This window comes from Pelodiscus sinensis, chromosome 4, assembly GCF_052426305.1.
Source record: "Pelodiscus sinensis isolate ZL-2025 chromosome 4, ASM5242630v1, whole genome shotgun sequence".
Taxonomy (NCBI): domain Eukaryota; kingdom Metazoa; phylum Chordata; order Testudines; family Trionychidae; genus Pelodiscus; species Pelodiscus sinensis.
In genome coordinates, this window is record NC_143055.1 from 132,124,498 (window position 1) to 132,146,758 (window position 22,261).

General features: G+C 46.7%; 1 protein-coding gene across 1 annotated transcript; it reads left to right on the plus strand.

Moving 5' to 3' along the window:
- Window positions 1-7,066: 7,066 nt before the first annotated feature.
- Window positions 7,067-19,437, plus strand: LOC102459100 (UDP-glucuronosyltransferase 2A2-like). Its single transcript, XM_075929179.2, is given in 4 exon segments — window positions 7,067-7,851; window positions 7,853-7,962; window positions 17,837-18,466; window positions 19,406-19,437. Coding segments are annotated over 4 exon segments (1,401 nt in total). The 5' UTR covers window positions 7,067-7,222.
- Window positions 19,438-22,261: the final 2,824 nt, after the last annotated feature.

Here is a 22,261-nt window from a genome sequence, read left to right on the forward strand (position 1 = left end):
ACCCTGTGAGATTTTCACACTGTGTGAAGGCACAGGGCCATGCCCCTAATTAGTGTATATAGGTTGAATCGCTCTGGTCTGGCAACTTCCATGGTCCAGCATGATTTTAATTAGCCAGATGTCCACTTATCATGGGTGTGGCCAAGTTTCCTGTGGTCCTGAAAAAGTTGTTTACAGCCACCAGTCCCGGCTCTCAGTGTTCTTTGTTGTTCTGTGCAGTTAATTAGCTCTAAATTACCCCTAAAAGTCTTCTAAGAGCCCAGCAAGCAGTGGAAGAGCTGGTAATGCTGCTAAGCCTAAGTGTATTTTTTATGCTTTATCTATTTATTTTCTTGTGCTGATACAGTACAATTGTGTAACGACACTAACACTTTGTTATGAAGAGAGCCAATGAACTTTGGCTTATATGGGGAGTATCAGTACAGTCGTACATTATTAAGGTAGCACTGCAAGTGCTGTTCCAATTATTCGTCTCAGTGAAATAAAAATAGAGACCTACTCGCTACAATATTTACCTCCCATGGTTCAGCCAATTATCTGGTTCAGCTCTGGTCAGGTTCAACCTGTATCAGCATAGGTTCACTGATGAGTCTTGCCCACATGCTCAGGGTTTAGCTGATCGCCATATTTGGGGTTGGGAAGGAATTTTCCTCCAGGGTAGATTGGCAGAGGCCATGGAGGTTTTTCGCCTTCCTCTGTAGCATGGGGTACAGATCACAGCTGGAGGATTCTCTGCATCTTGGGGTCTTCAAAGTATTTGAAGGCTTCAATATCTGAGATATAGGTGAGAGGATTATTCTAGGAGGGGTGGGTGAGATTTTGTGGCCTGCACTGTGCAGGGGGTCAGACTAGATTATCATAATGGTCCCTTCTGACCTTAAAGTCTAAGTAATTGGACTTGAGCAGATATATGGCAGCTGCAGATTAGGCCCATAATTTCTTACTTCCTCACTTCATAAACTCTGTTATGGTTAGGAGTTGTTTGGCATGGTAAACTCCAGGTTTGGTTTTGTCCTCACCCTTGCTAATTTTCATTTTGCTAGAATGCACATTGCTATAATTCACATACAAAACTGTTACTTTACCACATTCTAGTAAAATTTGGGACCACGTGCTAATATGAGGTTTCATGCTATAATCCAGTCAAAGCTCTATCAGTACAAATTTCAACTTTCTTTTTCTGTACTATGGGTTTGTACCAGTTCTGCTCTATCAGTGACTGGCCATCAGTTGTTGCAATTTGGACAAATTCACAATGGATACTACTTTTGCCATAATAAAATCATAAGCATGTGGTTTCCTGAACACTTACACATGTGCCATTGTTAATATTTCAGTTTGATGTTAAGTCTGTATGATTGCACTGTAACTAGCATCTCTAGTTAGGAATGAATTGAGATTTAAATTATAGATCTCTGTTGTTAATAGTCTAATCACTTACCCAAACAAAATGAGCTTCTGGGCTTAGATTCCTAATGGTAGCCTTCAGTTCAGAAGTTGATTTTTCAGAATAATTAAAGCTGCAGGGTTGTTTGGAGTTATCTAAATATAAAGAAACATTGTTTTCCAGCCAAAGTTCAGAATGTTCTTGGCTTTGAATGGCTCAGAAATGATTTGGAAATAGAATAGAAATGTCATGTACACCTAGGTCATGATTCATCAAAGCGCTTACATTTTAGCACGTGCTTAAGTCCTATAGGTAGCATGGGAACCGTAACTCTGAATTTTGTAACTTTTGCATGACATAGGCTATATTTACACTTGCAAGATTTGGTGATGAAAGTGCATTTGACTGGCAGGAATTTCCAAAACTGAAAACCTGCCAAACTGTTTTTTCTGCTAACCGCTGTGGACAACTTGTGGTCACATATGCCACCTCTCTCATTCACAGAAAAAGCAAAGAATTGTGGGCATGCATCCCATAGTGCATTGTGTCACCTTCACTTGCTAAGCTCTGTGGGAATGCGCCACATAGCACTCGGCATGATGGACACATGAAAAGTGTCCCAACAGCCATCTGTTTTCTTCCCAGACATCCCTGGAGATTTCCGAATTTCATGGGAACTCGCGCAATTGTGGCAAAAAAACATGGATCCCTTATCGTGACCACTGTGCAGAAGACATCATGCATTCTTCCACTCTACTCTGCGCTGGTTAGGCCTCAGTTGGAGTATTGTGTCCAGTTCTGGGCACCGCATTTCAAGAAGGATGTGGAGAAATTGGAGAGGGTCCAAAGAAGAGCAACAAGAATGATTAAAGGTCTAGAGAACATGACCTATGAAGGAAGGCTGAAAGAATTGGGTTTGTTTACTTTGGAAAAGAGAAGATTGAGGGGGGACATGATAGCAGTTTTCAGGTATCTAAAAGGGTGTCATAAAGAGGAGGGAGAAAACTTGTTCATCTTGGCCTCTGAGGATAGAACAAGAAGCAATGGGCTTAAACTGCAGCAAGGGAGGTTTAGGTTGGACATTAGGAAAAAGTTCCTAACTGTCAGGGTAGTCAAACACTGGAATAAATTGCCCAGGGAGGTTGTGGAATCCCCATCCCTGGAGATATTTAAGAGTAGGTTAGATAAATGTCTACAAGGGATGGTCTAGACAGTACTTGGTTCTGCCATGAGGGCAGGAGACTGGACTCGATGACCTCTCGAGGTCCCTTCCAGTCCTAGTGTTCTATGATTGTGGCATTGCTAATTATGGACCTATCAGTGCGCAACAATGATGACTCGTGAGATTCTGATTAGGAATTGGATTCTTATACAGATTCATCAGAGTCTGATTCAGATTCTGTCCCCCAGTTATGGGTCACTTGCAGCTCTGATAGCACCGAATCTTCTCCCCATCCATAGATTAACTCTAAAAGCTCTGCATTGCTCCTAGCAGGAGAGAGTTTGGGTCTAGAGAAGTTGCCATGAGGGCCACCATGCAGTGTGTCATGGACACAGGAAATGGGTTTAAATTCCTGGGGGTTGCAGGTGAGAAGGGAGTATCTCTTTACTTGTAAACATTTCACGGCTGGAGGGCAGCTGAGTTCAATACTATGGCGTTTGAGATTTGTAATGCTAGAACTGTGGAACAGGTCTGAAGCATAACACCTGCAATTTTCAGATTACTTATCTCATGCTTGTGACACCAACCTTAAAAAAATTCTTTGCCTGTTAATCTAAAAGCTTTTCTTCTACTGTTTGCATTACTGACAATCTAATTATCATCTTTGGAAAGTGATGATTGAGAATACTGGAGTAGAAAGGCATTTGGCCTCCATTAGAATAGGCTTTAATTTCACCTAGAGCTATTTATTAAGAAGAAGGTTTTCAAAAAGCACCCGAAAGATTTAAAGGTACTGCTTCTGTTGACTTTCACTGGACTTGTGCGTCTAAGGATTTGTTGACACCACAAATAAAGGTATAATTGCAAAATGCGCAGGCATATCTGATGCTGAAACCCATTTTGGATCTTGTACTTTTCTGTTCGAGGTGAGAAAAGTTTGAATGGGGCAAAAGGGACGTATAGGTGGAGCGCCCAGGGCCGACCCACAATATTTTGGCACCAGAGGTGGGGAGCTCAAATGATGCCCCCATGCCACCTTTTCTCCTGCCTGTCTGTTATGTCTCTTGTGCCCTCCTTCCTCCAGCACAGCACTCCACCATCTCTGTACATCTAGAGCAGAGAGAATACATATGCACCAGCAGAAGACACAGTTTTCTACATTCTGGGTCCTAGTGCTTCCCTTCCCCACACACAGTCTGGCACCTGAGGAGGCCGCCTCAGTTCGCCTCCTGGTAAGGCCAGCCCTGGGGGCGCCACAAGGAGACCCCCCCCTCTCCACTTACCCCTTAAGATGCCTGCTGGAAATATCCAAGAATGAACAGGGGGAAGGATCAGAACCAAACAAGGAGGCTGCTTAGCTTGTGAAAGAGATTCTTTAGAACACCTTTTTAGGGTAACAAGTTTCTCGGAGGATTAGGATTAGCTGATGTTCTTTTCTTTATTTTAATTTAATAACTTGTTCTGTTTTCATTTGTAACCACTTTAAATCCTACTTTTTATACTTAATAGAAAACTTGTGTTTATTATCAAGCCCAGAGAAAATAATTGTTAAGTGGGGGAGGGAGGGGAAGGGAAGAGGAGCCACCAATGTGCATATCTCTCTTTCATAGATAAAGGAGGCAGATTTACAGGCTTTCTCTCTGTAAAACTTTTACATGGGGTAAGATGGGTTTATTTGACATTTTGATCCTTTTTGGGGTCTGTGTTCCTGGATGCTGAGCCCTTATAGCTGAACCAGAGTTGAGCTAGTTCAGTTTGCTCTGCAGGGGGAGGGGGTAACCCCAACTTTGTGCTTTGGCTGGAGGAGACTAGAGTTTCTGGCCCAGCTTTCGACCACAGGGCAGGAAGACAGTATCAGTGGCTTCATCAGCACATGAAAGGATAACCCCTAGAGGGATTTATATAATCCAGCCCATCACTCACTGACAGTGCTTGAAAATCTGGCTCTCTATTGGCCAATTATGGTTTCTCAAACTGTGTAAAAGATCTGAAGTTAATCTTTATTATTTAGTAACTGGAGCATGACCAAGTGAAAGTAGATGGCACAAAATAATTCTTGTAGAAGATCAAGATAACTTTTCACTGCATTCCTCCCTTATGGTTTCAGAGTTCTCTTCAGGGTAAGTGTACTTAAACTCCTTTTATATGTGTCCAATGCTGCCAGCACTTCTAAGGGAAAGATGAGGTGAGTAGCAATGGGACAGCATGTGCAATTGTTTATATAATGTGTTGTGGTAGCAAATGACTTTCTAGTGAAGAAAAACCAGTAACTAGTTTAAATATCTATCAGGAAATTCCATTAGGTAAGAGAGTTTTGCATAATTTTTTTCTGCAGGGCAGTTCCATATTTTGTTTGTGTGGTGATATTTTATATCGACTTCTCACAGGATCATCTTGTTGAGATCTTGACAGGCAAACCAAAGCCCCCACCTTGCAACTGCATTTGTGCTGATAGCCTCCAAAGCAGGAACCTGCTTCACAGGAACCAGTTGCAGGATTGGGGTCCAAGAAACCTGCCTTCTGATATATATGCATACGTCAATTCTTAGGGCTTGTTTTCATGGAGAAAATGACCAGACTAGCTCCCAGTTTGGGCAGTGTATTCTGGACTAAAAATCATATTTCTCTGGAATTATTAGGGCATTTTGTGAGTTCACTGATTATTCTAGAAAACAGTGACATTTATTAGAGGACAGTGTGTCCACAGTGGGAGGTATTTCAGACTAGCCACTGAATAATGGTAAAATTAGTAAGCGGAAAATCAGACCATGGCAGAAGAGTTGTTAGAAAGCAGGTGGTGTATTGCATTGGACTATTTAGGTGACCTCTACTTGCCTCCCTTAGTAACAATTGAAAGATGACTTGCTGTTTATAAGAACTAAGTGTGAATTCTTATTATGATGGTGAATTATTTTGTCTTGGGATATACTGGGATGTTCCAAGACACTGCCTTAATTTCTGTTACGCTCGTGAATTTGGGAGTTTAAAAAGTCTGAATGTGAAAAAGGCCCACATTTTCAAAATTGGGGCTATCAAGTTAGGCTTCTACATTCACATTTAGGTACCTAAATAACTGGCCTGATTTTCAGAAGGGTTGGGAATTCACAACTTCTAGCAGACTCAGAGAAAGCTTCATAGGATAATTATTTAGGTACCTAGCTAGGAAATGTGGGTTTGACTTTGCAGTGCCCATATCTCCAAAGTTGCCCTTTACGAATTTTGAGCTATGCTGGATGGGTATTGACTGACCAATATTCACAGGTTTCTGTTGAGGCTCAGAAGGGCAAGACAGTCAGAAAATACTGTTAAATAGCCTCTGTACTAGATGATGGAAGGAGAGTTAATATGACACGTCTTTTTGGAAAAAAAAGAAACACAGAATCAATGTTGGCAACTCCATGCCAGTAAGCCTAACTTCAGTACTGGGCAAACTGGTAGGGTAGTAAAAACCAGAATCATTACACATGCAGATGAACACGTGTCACCCCATCTTTAAGTAAATATTTATTCTCTTCCCCCTTTTAGATCTAAAGTAAAATCTGTGCTAAATTAAAGCTAAAGTTGATATAATAAATAACATCAGTGCCACGATGGCAGGAAGGAGACAAAGGGGCAGTAGCATGGGGGACCAGTGATTTACAAGGGCACAGGGCTTTTGATCACCATTGCTGCTACCATAGTGATAATAGTGACCAGAACTCCAGGCCCATTAAATTGCCCCTGGAGCCCCAGGGCAGCAGTCTCAGGGAGGATATGAAGAGCTGTATGGGGAGTTTAGGCCCTAACTCCGCCTCTTCCACCTGAGACTCCTCCCCTTCCAGGGACACGGACCTGCCCCTGCCTGCCCCCCTCCTTGTCCGGGGCTTTTGTAAGTCTCTCCTCAACCATGAGGAAAAAAAACCCAAAACAAATGAATAAATAACATATAACCCTTTTCTGTGACTAACACACATTCCAAAGTCACTTTCAAGGCCTCTGAGCCATAGATTTCAAGGATTTCAGTCACTCAGAGATGGAGATAGACACCCAGTGGCCTTTACAAAAGCGCAAATAAGTACCAATTGTGTTCCAGTTGAAAAAGTTAACTTTCAAAGTCCAGACATGATGATATGCTCTCCAGTGACCGCACGTGGGGAAAATTAGCAGGAGGCGTATCATCATACTTAAAAAATCAACCCATTTGGGAGCATAGTGAGACGTTGCGTACTCAATCTCATTTCCATGAGGAATGTTACTATCTGGCACTACCGCAGATAAAGGAAAATGGTTAAATTCACCCCTATGCAGAAGGATCCACAGAAGGTTCATGAAACCCTACCTTTGAAGACTTCACTAATGGTTCAGCTTTCTTCTAGCCCTCTTTTTCCTTTTTCCATTTTTTAACTAATGATTACCCCCCCCCCCACCCCCACACACACACACAAATGGAAAGAAAGAGTTAAACAAGGAAGAAATGTTGGAACCTTTTCTGTCTTACTAATCCAGAGCCCTTATCTGTTCTTGTGTTGCAGGTGTATCTGTCGCAACAATAGGTTTGGAAAATCTACTCTTCTGGAGCAGGTGTGTTTGTTGTTAGGAGCACTGGGCAAGTGGCTATTCCACATCACTGAGAGAGACTGAAAGCCCCTGACTGAGAGTGAGAAATCTATTTCTATCTAGGCAGCCAACCAACCATGGCTTCCACCACAACCGGAATCCGTGTGTCAAAGAAGCACATCCAATTTCTAGCCCTTCAGCTCACCCTGCTAGGAACAGTCTTTTGTGGGAATGTGCTGATTTGGCCTTCAGACAGCAGCCATTGGCTAAATATTAAGATTGTTATACAGGAACTGATATGCCGAGAGCACAATGTCACCATCCTAGTGTCAAACGCTTCTCTCTTCATCACACCGCACGGTGAGACAGCAGAGAAGTTTGAGGTGTTCCCTGTGCCTCTTGGGAAGAAATACATTGACTCCTTGATCAAAGACATAGTGAACTTGTGGCTGTATAATAAGCCAACAGCACTGACCTTCTGGAAGTTCTACAAGGAACTGGGAAAATTGGCCAGCAAACTAAATGAGGGAAATAGACTGGCCTGTGATGGTGTGTTAGCCAACCAGGATTTGATGGCTCGGCTGCAGAGGGGCAAGTATGATGTGGTTCTGTCTGATCCGGTGTGTGTCTGTGGAGACCTAATTGCTCTCAAGCTCAGAATTCCATTTGTGTACTCTCTGCGGTTCACACCAGCCTCAACAATGGAGCGGCATTGTGGGAAGATGCCCGCTCCACCTTCGTACGTGCCTGCAGCCTTGTCTGAACTCAGACAAGTTGTTCCGCGAAAGAATAAAAAACATAGTGTCTTACCGCCTCCAGGACTACGTTTTTCAGAGGTACTGGAGAGAATGGGATTTGTCCTACAGTGAAAATCTAGGTAAGCATTTAACTCTTTCATTCATATTATCACTATTAATTGGGAGTCTTGATGATGTTACATCCAAAAATCTATGTCAGAAGAATGCTAATGTTGCAAAGGCAAACACTTGTTAGGACGTGCCAGAATTAAAGTTAAATGAAAACATAAGAAAGGTCCATCTAACCCAGTGTCCTGTCTTCTGAAAGTCACCAATGCCAGGTGCCTCAGAGGGAATGAAAAGAATAGGTAATCATCCAGTGATCCCTCCCCTGTCACCCATTCCCAGCTTCTGAAAAACAGAGGCGAAGGACTCCATTCCTAGCCATCTTGGCTAATAGCCTTTGATGGGCCTATCCTCCATGAATTTTTCTAGTTCTTTTTAGAACCCTGTTAAAGTCCTGCTCTTCACAACATCCTCTGGCAGGGAGTTCCACAGGTTGATTGTGCAATTTGTGAAGAAATACTCCCTTTTATTTGTTTTAAACCTATTAATTTGACCCTATTTCTTGTGTTATGGAAACAAGTAAATAACTTTTCCTTATCTACTTTCTCCATACCAGTCATGATTTTCTAGACCTCTAGCATATCCCTTCTTAATCTCCTCTTTTCTAAAATGAAAAATCCCAGTTTTATTAATCTCTCCTCATAGGGTAGCCATTCCAACCCCCAATCATATTTGTTGCTCTCTTCTGAACTTTTTCGATTGCCTAGAAATCTGTTTTGAGATAAGGCATGCAGTATTCAAGATGTAGGTGTACCATGGATTTATAGAGGCAATATGTTATTCTCTGTCTTATTTGCTATCCCCTTTTTAAATGATTCCTAACATTCTGTTTGCTTTTTTTGACTGCCGCTGCACATTGAGTGGATGGTTTCAGAGAACTATCCACAATGATGCCAAGATCTCTCTTGAGTGGTAGCAGCTAATTTAGTTCCCATCATTTTGTATGTATAGTTGCTCCATACATCAGTTACCCTGCCCCACTTTGCATGAGCATGTTCATAACTGAGCCATACCCCACAGCACCTGGCTGACTAGAATTCATGTGTCTTTGGTTCTAGACCAATGCCTTAACATGAGAGAAGAGTCTTTATTATTATTAATTTTTATTTGTATTGTGGCAGTGCCTGGAAATTCTATGCATCGACCAGGATCATTGATCATTTGCTGGGCAACTTTAAGGAGCTTGCAATCTAACCTTGCCTCATACCATCCCTCCTGGGCACTGAATGAGGTAGAACAAATAGCATGTGATCACGTCATTAAAGATAGTCGTACTGTATACTCACAAGGGAGAGACCGGGGTTCTATTCCCAGCAGAACCAGAAGTGAGCTTGTATCTCCTGTGGACTTCAGCTCTCCCATCTCCAAAAGAGGGTTAATGATACTTTGCTTCCTTCCAGCATAGGGGCACAAGGCCTAGCTCAGTATTAATTGGTGTGAAGTGCAGAGAATTACTAGTGCCAGCTGCTGGCAGAGGTGACACTGGAACTTCTAGTCCCTAGTCCAGTGCTGCTCCTAGACCAAAGGATGTTTTGGCGGGAGTATGTAAGTGGTTCAGTGATGTCCTCTGTCTTCTTCAAGTGGCTGGTCTCTGTAAGACTGGGGTAGGGAATTTTGGGGGGGTTGGGATCCACTGACCCACAGAAAAATCAGTTGGAGGCCACACACAAGTGAGATTTTGTGTGCTCCAGCCCTGCAGCGGAGTGGCAGAACAGGCACCAGCTGCCAGAGGTGCAACTGGAGATGGTCGTTGGGCTGGAGGCATGCGGAGGGCAGTGGCCATCTGGGTGAATGTTCTGGGGGCTGTGGGTAGGATGCCCCCCTAGAGCTGGTGGAGGGAATGGCAGAGGAAGGTGGGGCGAATGTTCTGGGGGCTGTGGGTAGGATGCCCCCTAGAGCTGGTGGAGGGAATGGCAGAGGAAGGTGGGGCTATGGCAGGTATCGGGACCGTGGTGGGCAGGGAGACCTCAGCTGTGGTAAGTTTGGCCTCCCAGGTGGGGCCTTTTACTGGCCAAGGAGGGTGCTCCCTCACAGTTGGGGAGAGCGTCAGCCATGGCAGTGGCAAAGGCCGGGCCGGGGGTCGGGAGATCAGCCTCAGGAGCCGGTGGCAATGCCGGGATTGTGGGGTCATGAGGGGAAAGGGCAGGGACCTCCTCCGTCACAGAAGGAGGCACTTGTTAGAGGGGAAGGGGAATGAGGGTCAGCCATTCCCCGCCAAGCAGCAGGTGGGGAAAGGGGTGTCAATAGAGAGAGTGGTGGGCGGAGAAAGGGGAATGGGCTGCCCACTCCTCCACACTAGACTGGAGGCAGGGGAAGAGGGCACCGAGCTAGGGGCAACTGAGGAGAAGGGAGCAGGAAGCACTCCTCCCTGCTAGGCTGAAGGCAAAGGAGGAGGGTGCCAATGAGACAGGAGAAGGGGCGAGGCCACAGGCACAGGGCGGAGCTGCTGGTTCCTCTAGCTTCACTGGGATGGGGAGGACGATGAAAATATCAAGGGGAGTGCAGTGAATGGGGATCACTAAAAAGGGACATGAGCGCTCAGGGAGGGGACAAAGGCAGTAGGCAGGGGGTAATGGGAGTTTGGGGAACATACACAAGCAATGAGACGGTTGGGCAAGAGGAAAGCAACTGCTAGGAGAGGCGGGGCTGGCACCACAGCAAACTAACCGGGGTTGGGGGTAGGGCAGGCAAACCAACTGTGTGGTGGTCAGGAGGGGCAGGCAAATAACCTAGGGATGTTAAAATGGTTAACTGATTAACCATTTTAACTCCGGGCCTGTCGCCCAGACTGCTCTCTGGCCCCGCCACAGTCATGCGATCCTGGCGCCTCAACCAACAGCCCTTCCATGGCTGTGGCTGCCCCGGATGGTCCTGGCTGGCAATGGCCAGAGTTCACCAGAAAGGGCAGGTTAACAGTTAACCAGTTGTAAGCAGGGGCTGAACTACTGCTTGCTATCAGCCAGCTAAAAGGAGAGAGCTGCTCTGCGGGTGGGTATGCTCACTCAACTGGGTTAGCTCTGCAAGATAATTAACTGTGAACTGTTGATATATAAATACAGCTCATGCCAGAATGGGGAAGGAATCCGAGGTGTGGTTATGTAAGTCCAATTCTTCCAGGGCTGATGGAAGATCGGTTGTTAGAATGGAATGTGATATATTATAACTAATTTGGGCTGTTGTGGGGGTCACAAATCATGCTACCCCTTAATGTGGGAACTGTAAAATATGACACCAGTGTTTGCAGGAGAGACACCATCATGATGGTGTCTCAGATGAACAAGCCTCCCCATTCCAGAGTTGAGTGAATGAAGTTGGGGGGAAAGGGCTTGAGCCAGCTGGTGTCAGCTGTAAGACTGGTTCAACCTGCCTTTTCCTCCCTTGGTCTAAGGATAGACCCAAAGCAGACTCCATTAGGAGTCTTTTTGCTAGTCCAGTGGAAGCTGGAATGTTTTGCCAGCCTAGGTGCTGGCTAAAGAGTTGAAATCGCTAAGAGCTGAAGTCACTGGTTTGGTCTGGAGCCAGACCCATTGCAGCCAGTGGAGCAGATGGCAGGAATGACCGGCAGGTGGCCAGTAGGAGTAGTGGCAGGCGGCCAGCAGAGTGGCTGGCGGGAACGACTGGCGGGCAGCCTGTAGGAGCGGTGGCCAGCAGAGTGACTGGTGGGAACGACTGGCGGGCGGCCGATAGGAGCAGCGGCAGACGGCCAGCAGAGCAGCTGGCGGGCGGCCGGTAGGAGTGGTGGCCAGCAGAGTGGCTGGCGGGAACGACTGGTGGCCGGCCGATAGGAGCAGCAGCTGACGGCCAGCAGAGTGACTGGCGGAAACGACTGGTGGGCGGCCGATAGGAGCGGCGGCAGACGGCCAGCAGAGTGACTGGCGGGAATGACTGGTGGGCGGCCAGCGGAGCGGCTGGTGGGCGGCCGATAGGAGCGGCGGCAGGCGGCCAGTGGAGCGGCTGGTAGAAACGACTGGCAGGCGGCCGGGAGGAGCAGTGGCAGGCCAAGCAAGCAGACCACAGGAGCAGCTCAAAGCTGGCATGGCCTCAGGCTCAATGAGTGCAGTCATCAGAGTGATGTGTCGGGGTCCGCACGGACTGGGCAAGAGCTGTAAGTGGGGCGTTTGAAGGGGGTACGGAGAAAGTTTGGGTAAGTGAACGGAACTCTTACTTTGTTGGACTGGTGAGCCTGAGGGACAAAGGACATTGCTCAATCCCTTGGAGCTGGGCACGCAGGGGTGTGTGAATTTCCCAGGCTACTGGGTGGGGGCTCAAGCCAGTTCTGTGTGAGATGGACCCCTAGATATTGAACCGAGCCCTGGCTGCTGCTGACTCTACCCGGCAGAAGGGTTACACAGTAAATGTATAGGAAACATCCCTAACTAACTTTTAGAGGCTTGGGCAGAGGGGGGGAAGTAAACAAACTTTCGGGGAGGGAAGGAGAAACAAACAACGGGCAGGGCAGGCCGCAGGGGGGCAAGCTGCTGTAGTGAGGGAGCAAAGGGGAAAAACATGGGGTGTCCTCCCCAATCCAAACGTAACTGAGGGAGAGGAGCCAAGTTCAAGGGGATGGGAGTGCGCCCACAAGTGCTCATGGGGGTCAGCCTCTCACCCACTGCTGCAGGAAAAACAGTCCTAGCTGGACACAGGGAGGCCGAGCGGCTAGCCCCATTGAGGGGCAAAGAGCAGGTACGGATGGTACGTTGCAGTTGGTGGCAGTGAGGGGGAGGGCAGCTGGACAAGGGGGACGGCTCCCCACCTCCTCCCTGGCCCCTCTCACAACAGTCGGGCTACTACCACCCCAGGAGCACAGGTGGGGTTTGGCTCAGTTCTGGACACACACCCCCTCCACAAGTCCAGTCTTCTTCCCCCTTCTTGACGGGGGTCACAGCTCGGAGGCGACGGCAGCCAGGGGGCGGCAGCCAGCCAGCCAGAAAAGGACCCTGGGACAGTGGGTGCTGATGGAGTCCCTCTAGGGCGGGGTGGGGGAGAGGCAGGCCAGCAGGGCCCCCCCCCCCCATGCTACGCAGCAAAGGTGGTGGGTGCGCTGCAGCAGCGCTACTCCTGGGAGGAAGCGGCCCAGCAGCAAGCAGGCAGTTGTGGGGGGAGGAAGAGTTCCAGCTGGTGGAAATGGCAACAGCTGCAGAGCAGGGAGCTCCAGAGCAGAGTAACTGCCCCCCTCCCCTTGCAGTGAGATGCTGAGTGAGCCTGTTTGGGTGGAACCTGGCCCCAACCAATCCCCTGACTGGAAGTCGGGGGGAGGGGGCGTGGCTAGCAGTATAAAAGGCCAAGTCAGGAGCTCCATCAGGCCCCAGCTGCCAGGGGAACCAGACGCCTGCTCTGGTGCTCCTGAGCTGGGAGGAGGCTGAGGACTGGCCTGGACCACCGGGACCCAAGATAGACTTCGACCTGGTGGAACCACAAACCCTGCTAGAGGTTTCGACCCCTCCACGTCCCAGAGGCTTTGCAGCCAGGTATGTGCAGAGGGGGAGAATGGAAGGAGCCCAGGGATAGCCAGACCCCATGTCAGTGTGTTGCAGGTGGGATCCCTGCTGATCAAGCAGCAGGCTGATCTGCTGCTAGGGCCCTGGGCTGGCATGCCGTGGAGTGGGTGGATTTGCATCACCCCTACCTGCCACCCAACCCCTGGGTCTTCTCCCTCTGCTACTCTAGGCCAACAGAACAAGGAGACTTGATTGTTTGTGTGTCCCAATTTGAACTCTTGTTTGTTTGTTTGCTGCTTGGTCCTGAGCCATGGCTGGGCCCTGGATGCTACTCTTGTTGGTTGCCCTTCCCTGACACTGGGCTGGGGCATCAGTAAACACCACAAAGCCTAGGGGGTTAACCCATCATTTTTAGTACTTGAAAATCTGGCTCTCTTTTGGCTTTCAGAGGATGCCAGTTATGGTTGTCCTCTTCATCCTAGAGCTCTGATGATAATCTTGACTATTTAGTAACCGGAGCATGACACAGTGGCTGTGTCTAGACTGCAGGCTTCTTTCGAAAGAGGCTCTTTCGAAAGATCGCGTCTAGACTGCAGGCGGATCTTTCGATAGAGGAAATCCGCTTTTTCGAAAGAGAGCACCCAGCGAGTCTGGATGCTCTCTTTTGAAGACGGCCTCTTTACATTGAAGAACGCCTTCTTTCGAAAGAGGAACTTTCGAAGGAAGGCGTTCTTCCTCGTGAAACGAGGTTTACCGCCATCGAAAGAAAAGCCGCGTTCTTTCGAAATAATTTCGAAAGAACGCCGCTTGAGTCTGGATGCAGGGGAAGTTCTTTCGAAAAAAGGGTACTTTTTTCGAAAGAACCCCTGAGTGTGGACACGGCCAGTGAGAATAGATTCCACACAATCATGCTCACAGAAGACCAGGATAACTCTTTACCGCAATCACCGTCCCTGTTAGAGCCCTATTCAGGGTAAGCTTAAAAAACAACAAATGGTCTTGCAGCACTTTAAAGACTAACAAAACATGTAGATAGTATCATGAGCTTTCATGGGCACAACCCAATGTATTTAAGCTCCTTTTACTTTTGCCCAGTGCACAAGGGTTGCCTGAATTCCTCAGGGAAAGGTGAGGTGAGTAGCAATGGGACAGCATGTGCAGTTGGTTTATGTAACGTGGTAGCAAACTGCACTTTCTGATTAATAAAAAAGAGTAATTTGTTTAAATATATATCAGGGAGTTTCCATTTGGTAAGAGATTTTTTTATATATATTTTTTTTAATTTTCTGTGAGATGGGTCCATATTTTGTCTGACTGGAAATGTAATTTTATATCGACTTCTCACAGGATCATCTTGTTGAGATGTTGATAGGCAAATCAAAGCCCCCACCTTGCAACTGCATTTGTGCTAAGAGGCTCCAAAGCAGGAACCTGTCTAAAATGAACCAGTTTTAGAATTGGGGTCCAAGAAACCTGCCTTCTGGAACATGTGTATATGTCCTCTCTCATGGTATGTCTAAATTATATCCTTCTGTCGAAAGAGGGATGTAAATTAGGCAAATCAAAAGTGAAAATGAAGCGGGGATTTAAATATCCCGTGCTTCATTTGCATAATCACATCACACCGCTTTTTCTAATAAGGGTGTTTTCAAAAGTGAAAGCGCTTTCTAGACACGGTTCTTTTGAAAAAAACCCTCCTTTTTCGAAAGATCCCGTACTCATTTTTTGAGGAGTTTGGGATTTTTCGAAAAAGGTTTTTTTTCCCCCGAAAGAACCGCATCTAGACAGCGCTTTCACTTTCGAAAAACTCTTTTTCAAAAAAGTGCTTGGACGCCATTATACAAATAAAGTACGAGATATTTAATTCCTCACTTCATTTGCACTTTCGATTTGCCTAATTTACATCCCTCTTTCGAAAGAGGGATATAGTCTAGACATAGCCTTAGAGCTTGTTTACATGGGAAAATTGACCAGAATAGCTCCCTTTCTGTGCAATGTATTCTGGACTAAAAATCACATTGCTCTGGAATTATTAGGGCACTTTATGAGTGCACTGATTATTCTAGAATATAGTGACATTTCTTCTGGAGTAGAGCATCCACAGTGGGAATAGCCACTGCATAATGACAAAATTAGTAAATGGAAAATCAGGCTGTGGCAGAGGAGTTAATGTTATGAAGCTGCTGGTGAATTACATTGGACTATTTAAGTGACCCTGCTTGTCTACTTAATTAGTAACAATTGAAACACTACCTGTTTATGAGAAATAAGTGTGAGTTGTTATGATGGCAAATTATTTTGATTTGGGCACCATAACCATTCTGAATATGAAAAAGGCCCAAATTTTCAATATTGGTGGTATGAAGTTAAGCTGCCACATTCACATTTAAATAACTGTCCTGATTTTTAGAAGGGTTGAGAACCTACAACTTCTGTTAAAGTCAGAGGGTGCTTAATAAGACAGTTATTTAGATATCTAGGTTGGAAATACGGGATTGACTTTGCAGAGCCTGGGTTTCCAATGTTGCCCTGTACAAATTATGATCTTTGTTGGATGGGTATTGAGTGACCAATATTCACATGTGTGTATTGAGGCTCCAAAGGGCAATATCATCAGAAAATATTGTTAAATAGCCTCCGTACTAGATGACTGGAAGACAGTTAACATGACGCCTATTTTTAAAAAAGACCACAGAAGTAGTACTGGCAATTCCAGGCCAGGAAGCCTAAACTTCAGCACTGGGCAAACTGTAGTAAAAAACCAGAATTATTACACATGCAGATGAACACAAGTGTCACCTAATCTTTGAATAAAGGGTGGGGGGGAGGAAGAGAAATATTTAGACCAAATGAAAATCCTGTGCTAAATTAACAGTAAAGCTGGTTTAGTAACATCAGGGCCATCAATGGGACACAATAGGAAAAACTATTTCCCTAGGAGGGTGGGGAAGCACTGGGATGGGTTCCCTAGGGAGGGGGTGGAATCTCCATCCCTAGAGGTTTTTAAATCTCGGCTTGACAAAGCCCTGGCTGGGTTGATTTAGTTGGGATCGGTCCTGCCTTGGGCAGGGGGCTGGACTCGATGGCCTCCTGAGATCTCTTCCAGCCCTAGGATTCTATGAAATGGGGCAGCCACCTGAAGGACTGGTGATTTAAAAGGGCCCATGCCTCCTGGCAGGAGCATACTGGCAATCAAAATAGGCCCAGGAAATGGGTTGAGAATGGCCCTCCCCATGACGTCACCCCTCAAGCCCCGCCCCCTGCATCATTTCCAGCACGTGGTGCAGGCGGTGGGTCAGGCTCTGCGTGCCGCATGCAGCGCGAACACGAAGCCGCTCGGAGTGAGCAGCAATGGTGTGCGGACACAACGGCCCACCGGGAAATTCCCGGTATCCTGCCGAGCCAGTCTGCCCCTGCCTCCTGGTCAGTCTGCTGCAACCCTAATGGTAGTAGTGACCAGAGCTCCAGGCCCTTTAAATTACCACTGCAGCCTTGACATGAATAGCATGGGTGGATAGGCCCTACCCCTACCCCTTCCCGAGGCCCTGACCGTCCAGAGACATGCCTGCGCCCTCACCTTATTCAAGGTTCTGTAAATCTCTCCTCAGCCTTGAGTAACATAAATCAATAATAGATTGCCCTTTTGATAGCCCCCACAGAGTCCCGAGTCATTTTCGAGGACTCTGAGCCAGATATTTCAAGGATTTCAGTCACTTAAAGATTCAGATAGACACCCAGTGGCCTTTACAAAAGTGCAAATAAGTATCAATTGTTTTCCAGTTAAAAAAGTTAACCTTCAAAGTCCAGACATGATGATATGCTCTCCAGTGACCCTACGTGGGAAAATCAGCAGGAGGCGTATCATATTTGGGAGCATTGTGAGACATTCAGTACTCATTCTCATTTCCATAAGGAATGTTACTATCTGGCACTACCACAGATAAAGGAAAATGGTTAAATTCGCCCCATACGCAGAAGGATCCACACAAGGCATATGTGCCACTTCAGTCCCATTTGAAACCCTACTTTTGAAGACTTCACTAATGCTTAGGATTTCTTCTGGATCTCTTTCTCCTCAGTGGAGACTAATGATAAAAACAAGTGGAAAGATAAGACTTAAACAATTTAAACTTATTGTAGCCTCTTCTGTCTTAATAATCCAGAGACCTAAACTGTTCTTGTGTTGCAGGTGTATCCATCACAACATAGGCTTCTGGAGCAGGTGTGTTTGTTGGTAGGAACACTGGACAAGTGGCTATTCCGCATCACTGAGAGAGACTGGGAGCCCCAGTCTAAGAGTGAGAAATAGATTCCTATCTAGGCAGTCAACCGACCATGTCTTCCACCACAACCAGAACCCGTGTGTCAAAGAAGCACATCCAATTTCTAGCCCTTCAGCTCACTCTGCTAGGAACAGTCTTCTGTGGGAATGTGCTGATTTGGCCTACAGAGGGCAGCCACTGGCTAAATATTAAGATTATTATACAGGAGCTGATACGCCGAGAGCACAATGTCACCATCCTAGTGTCAAACGCTTCCATCTTCATCCCACCACACGGTGAGACAGCAGAGGAGTTTGAGGTGTTCCCTGTGCCTTTTACAAAAGAACAGCTTGACTCTTTGATCAATGAGATAACAAACTTGTGGCTGTATAATAAGCCAACAGCACTGACCTTTTGGCAGTTCTACAAGGAAATGGGAAAGGTGACTAGGAAAATAAATGAGAAAAACAGACATATTTGTAATGGCGTGTTAGTCAACCAGGATTTAATGGCCCGGCTGCAAAGGGGCAAGTATGACGTGCTTCTGTCCGATCCGTTGTGTCTTTGTGGTGACCTTATTGCTCTCAAACTCAGAATTCCATTTCTGTACACTCTGCGGCTCACGGCAGCCTGGTCAGCAGAGCGGCATTGTGGGAAGATGCCCTCTCCACCTTCGTACGTACCTGCAGCCATGTCTGAACTGACAGACAAGTTGTCGTTCAGTGATAGAATAAGAAACATAGTGTCTTACTGCTTCCAGGACTCCTATTTTCAGAGGTACTGGGAAGAATGGGATTTGTACTACAGTGAAATTCTAGGTAAGCATTTAACTCTTTCAGTCCTATTCTCATTGTTATTAGAGAGTCTTAATTGATGTCCGATCCAAAAATCTATGTCAGAAGAATGTTAATGTTGCAAAGACAAACTCTTGTTAGGAGGAGCCAGACTTAAACCCACCCCATGCAACATCAGCCCAATCGCACTGTGCAACTGCATGTTCCTAACTGAGCCTTGTGCTGTACTGCCTGGCTGAACAGAATTCAGCTCTTCGGTTCCAGGCCAATGTCTTCATATGGGTGAAGTCTTTATTATTATAATTAATTTTAATTTATATTACAGTAATGCCTAGAAACGCTACTCATGGACTGGGGTCACTGAGCTCCACACTGTAAGCAGATTACAATGTAACCCTGCCTCATACTACACCTTCTGGGCACTGAATGAGATAGAAGAAATAGCATGTGATCATGGAATTGAAGATTGTCATCCTGTATACTCACAAGGGTGTAGGAGAGAGACCAGGGCTCTGTTTCCAGCAGAGCCAGAAGTGAACTTGTGTCTCCTGTGAACTACAGCCATCCCATCTCCAATTGAGGGTTGGTGAGACTTGGCTCCCTTCCAGCAGAGAGGCACCATGGTTTAGCTCACTATTAATTGGTGTGAAGTGCAGACTTACTAGTGCCAGGTGTTGGCAATGGTGGCATTAGAATGCCTAGTGCCTAGCCCAGTGCTGCCCCTGGAGCAAAGGATGTTTTGATGGGAGTGTCAGTGGTTCAGTGATGTGGTGTGCTCTCAGCAAGTGGCTGGGCTCCATGAGAGGATAAACTTTACAAGTGCTGCTTAGCTCATTGAGGTAGCTACTGTTTCGGCAAGCGAGGTAACGGTGAGCGCTGTAGTGTTGGAGGTTCTGGGTTCAAATCCACTGCAGAAGCAAACAAGCATGTAATTTTGACAATTCCTTCTGTGCTTCTTGTTAGATTCCGAGAAGGGCTCAGGTGTCTGCCCATAGTACTAGTGAAGTGTGCATTCATTGATTTTTAAGGCCCTCAGGGCCATTAAATACCTTAGTCTGATAGTTCTTGATGCTCTTCTCTTGACCTTCTCTAATGCAGTGTGGAGAACTGGGTGCCATACTACAGCTGAGGCTTAAGCAGCGCAGAGTAGATGGGAAGAATGACTTCTCCTGTCTTGCTCATTAACACTCTGGGTTAAATTAGCCTGGAATCACGTTTACCTTTTTTTTTTTTTTTTTTGCACCAGTGTACCATTGCTCACTCCTGTTTGTCTTGTGTTCCACTATCACCCCTAGATCTCTTTCTGAAGTTCTCCTTCGTGGACAGTCACTTCCCCGTTGATGTGTGTGAAACTGATTGTTCCTTCCTAAATGGAGCACCTTGCAGTGGATCTTATTGAATTTCATCCTGTTTATCTGAGACTAGTTCTCCAGTTTGTCCAGATCTTTTTGAATCATGACTATATTCTGCAAAGCACTTGCAACCCTTCCCTGCTTGGTATCACCTGCAAACTTTGTAAGTGTGTTCTGTATGCCATTTAAGTTGCTTGGTTCTGTTCAATATCGTCACAATCCTAATAACTGATCCCGGTGGAGGAGGGATCCTTAGGTGAGTGGTCTCTTTGTCAGTCTCACACAGGGCGGGGGAGGCAAGTGCATGGGGGAGGAGGGGAGTGTTGCCCGGGCTGGACATTGTGCTGAGGTCTACACACTTGCAACCTCGTGCAGCGTTACTGTGTGGCACGTGGATGCAGCAAGCAGCCCCTGAGTGCAACCGGGGAGCCTGGGATCCTGCTGGCTTCCAGAGGGCGATGGCAACTGACTTCTCCAGAGGGATGGCGGGCCGCAGGTGGGTGTCATGTCTCTGGAGGGCAGGGGCGAGCCAGGCACAGAGTTCCAGGAACGTCTCTTTCCTCATGCGGAAGATTTGGAGCCACTGCTGGTCGTCCCACCATTCCATGGCCAGCCGGTCCCACCAGTCGGAACTGGTGTCCAGCCTCCAGAACCATCTCTCGACAGTGGGCTGTGGTTGCCACAGAGTAGCTGCTGCACCCAGGGAGAGGGACTCCAGATTGAGCCCGGGGTCAAGCTCATGCAGGAGCAGGATGGCAGTGTGCATCAACTGCTGCACAAACCTTCCAGTCCTAGTGGTCCCTTCCAGTCCTACTATTCTATGATTCTGTATATTTCAGAGGAGGTTAGATAAATGTCTATCAGGGATGGTCTAGACAGTACTGGGTCCTGCCATGAGGGCAGGGGACTGGACTTGGAATAATTTTGTTAGTTATTTAAAAAAAAGCCTCATCCATCTCTTCTTCCTTGTTCCTGGTGTGTAATAGACCTTTACCATGATATCACCCTTGTCTTTCCCCCCTTTTAACCTTATCCAGGGGCTCCTCACAATTCTGTCTCAACCTCAGACCAGCAACTCACCGAGGCGCTCAGCATCTTGCAGGGTTGAGCCTTTAATGCTTCAGGAAATGGAACCTTATTATTGCCATCTCATGCTCACGGCAGATGACTTGGTTTCCCGTAGCTATTCCATTACAATAGCTGTCTGCTCTTGTATGGGAAGAATGGACCGCGAGATTGAAAAAGGAAAGAATGAGGCAACCCATGCATATAAGCTGCAATGAAGTTTATTTTTAGTGTCTAAAACCAATGCGACTTTGCAAACCGTGGGAAATATGGCCCTGCAGGAGCTTAGAAGTTATTTTTTTCTCAAAGTGAAAAGGAATTCCATGTTTTCTTAAGTGAAGAGAAAATGGGTTAACCAGGAAAAAGCTGTGTTTTGTACCAGAGACTTCCAAATCCAGCCTGAAGTACGTTGTTGTCCCTCGAGGGCACACGGAAAAGCTCACAGCTCTTAGACCAACCCCCACCTTTCATCATATCTATTCTAGTTCTCATTCCTGTGTTATCAGATCTGAACCTCTCCTCCCATCTGGAATGTAGTTAGCGCCTGGGAGGGGGAGAGAGTGCCATTAGTCCCTTTGTACAGACGCAGGGCCACCTCAGATCCTATCATTGATCTTGGCAAGTTCCTGATTTAGCTCTCTTTCACTTACCCTAGGAAAAGAGATCCATTTAATCGGGGGCTAATATACTTGCCTTCTACCATTTTCCTTTAGCTCTGTGGCCTGATCCTGTCACACATCCCCCAGCCCTTCTGAACACCATGGGGTTGGGCATCTTGGGCCATCAGGCAGCGTACCCATGACAGATCAACTACATAGCCATGCGTGGTGGCTTCCAGCCGGGTGTTGTATGGAGAACTGGAAAGGTTGTAGGGGCAGGGACCAGTCATGATGGTAAAGTGTCTGCCCAGTAGGCAGGAACACAAGAGTTCCCATAACCCACCTAACTGTGAGGCATTCCCTCCCAACCACTGACTGTGCTCTTAGAAAAAATTTCCTACAAAGTTAGAGGATGGGGTGTTCTGATCTCTGACCATTTACGATAGGACAGCTCCTAGTTCTACCTCAGATGTGTCTGTCTGTTGAATGAACTCTTAGCTGTAAGCATTGGACTGCTGCCGAGGGCTGTCTGTAGATCTGTGAATGCTTTTGCTGCTGCCTCGGTCGGCTTTCCCATGTCAAGACCCTGGGCTTTGACGGGGTTTGCTCTGGTGGTGAAGGGGGGAATAAATCCTCTGTAATACCTTACTACACCCAGGAATGCTCGGTCTGGGAGCCACAGAGGACACACAGGCGGGCGTCAGTGGCTTGATCGGCACACCTGGAAACAACCCCTAGGCGGTTTTCTGTAATCAAACCTGTCATGCTTAGTGCTTGAAAAGCTGGCCGTCTTTTGGCTATTG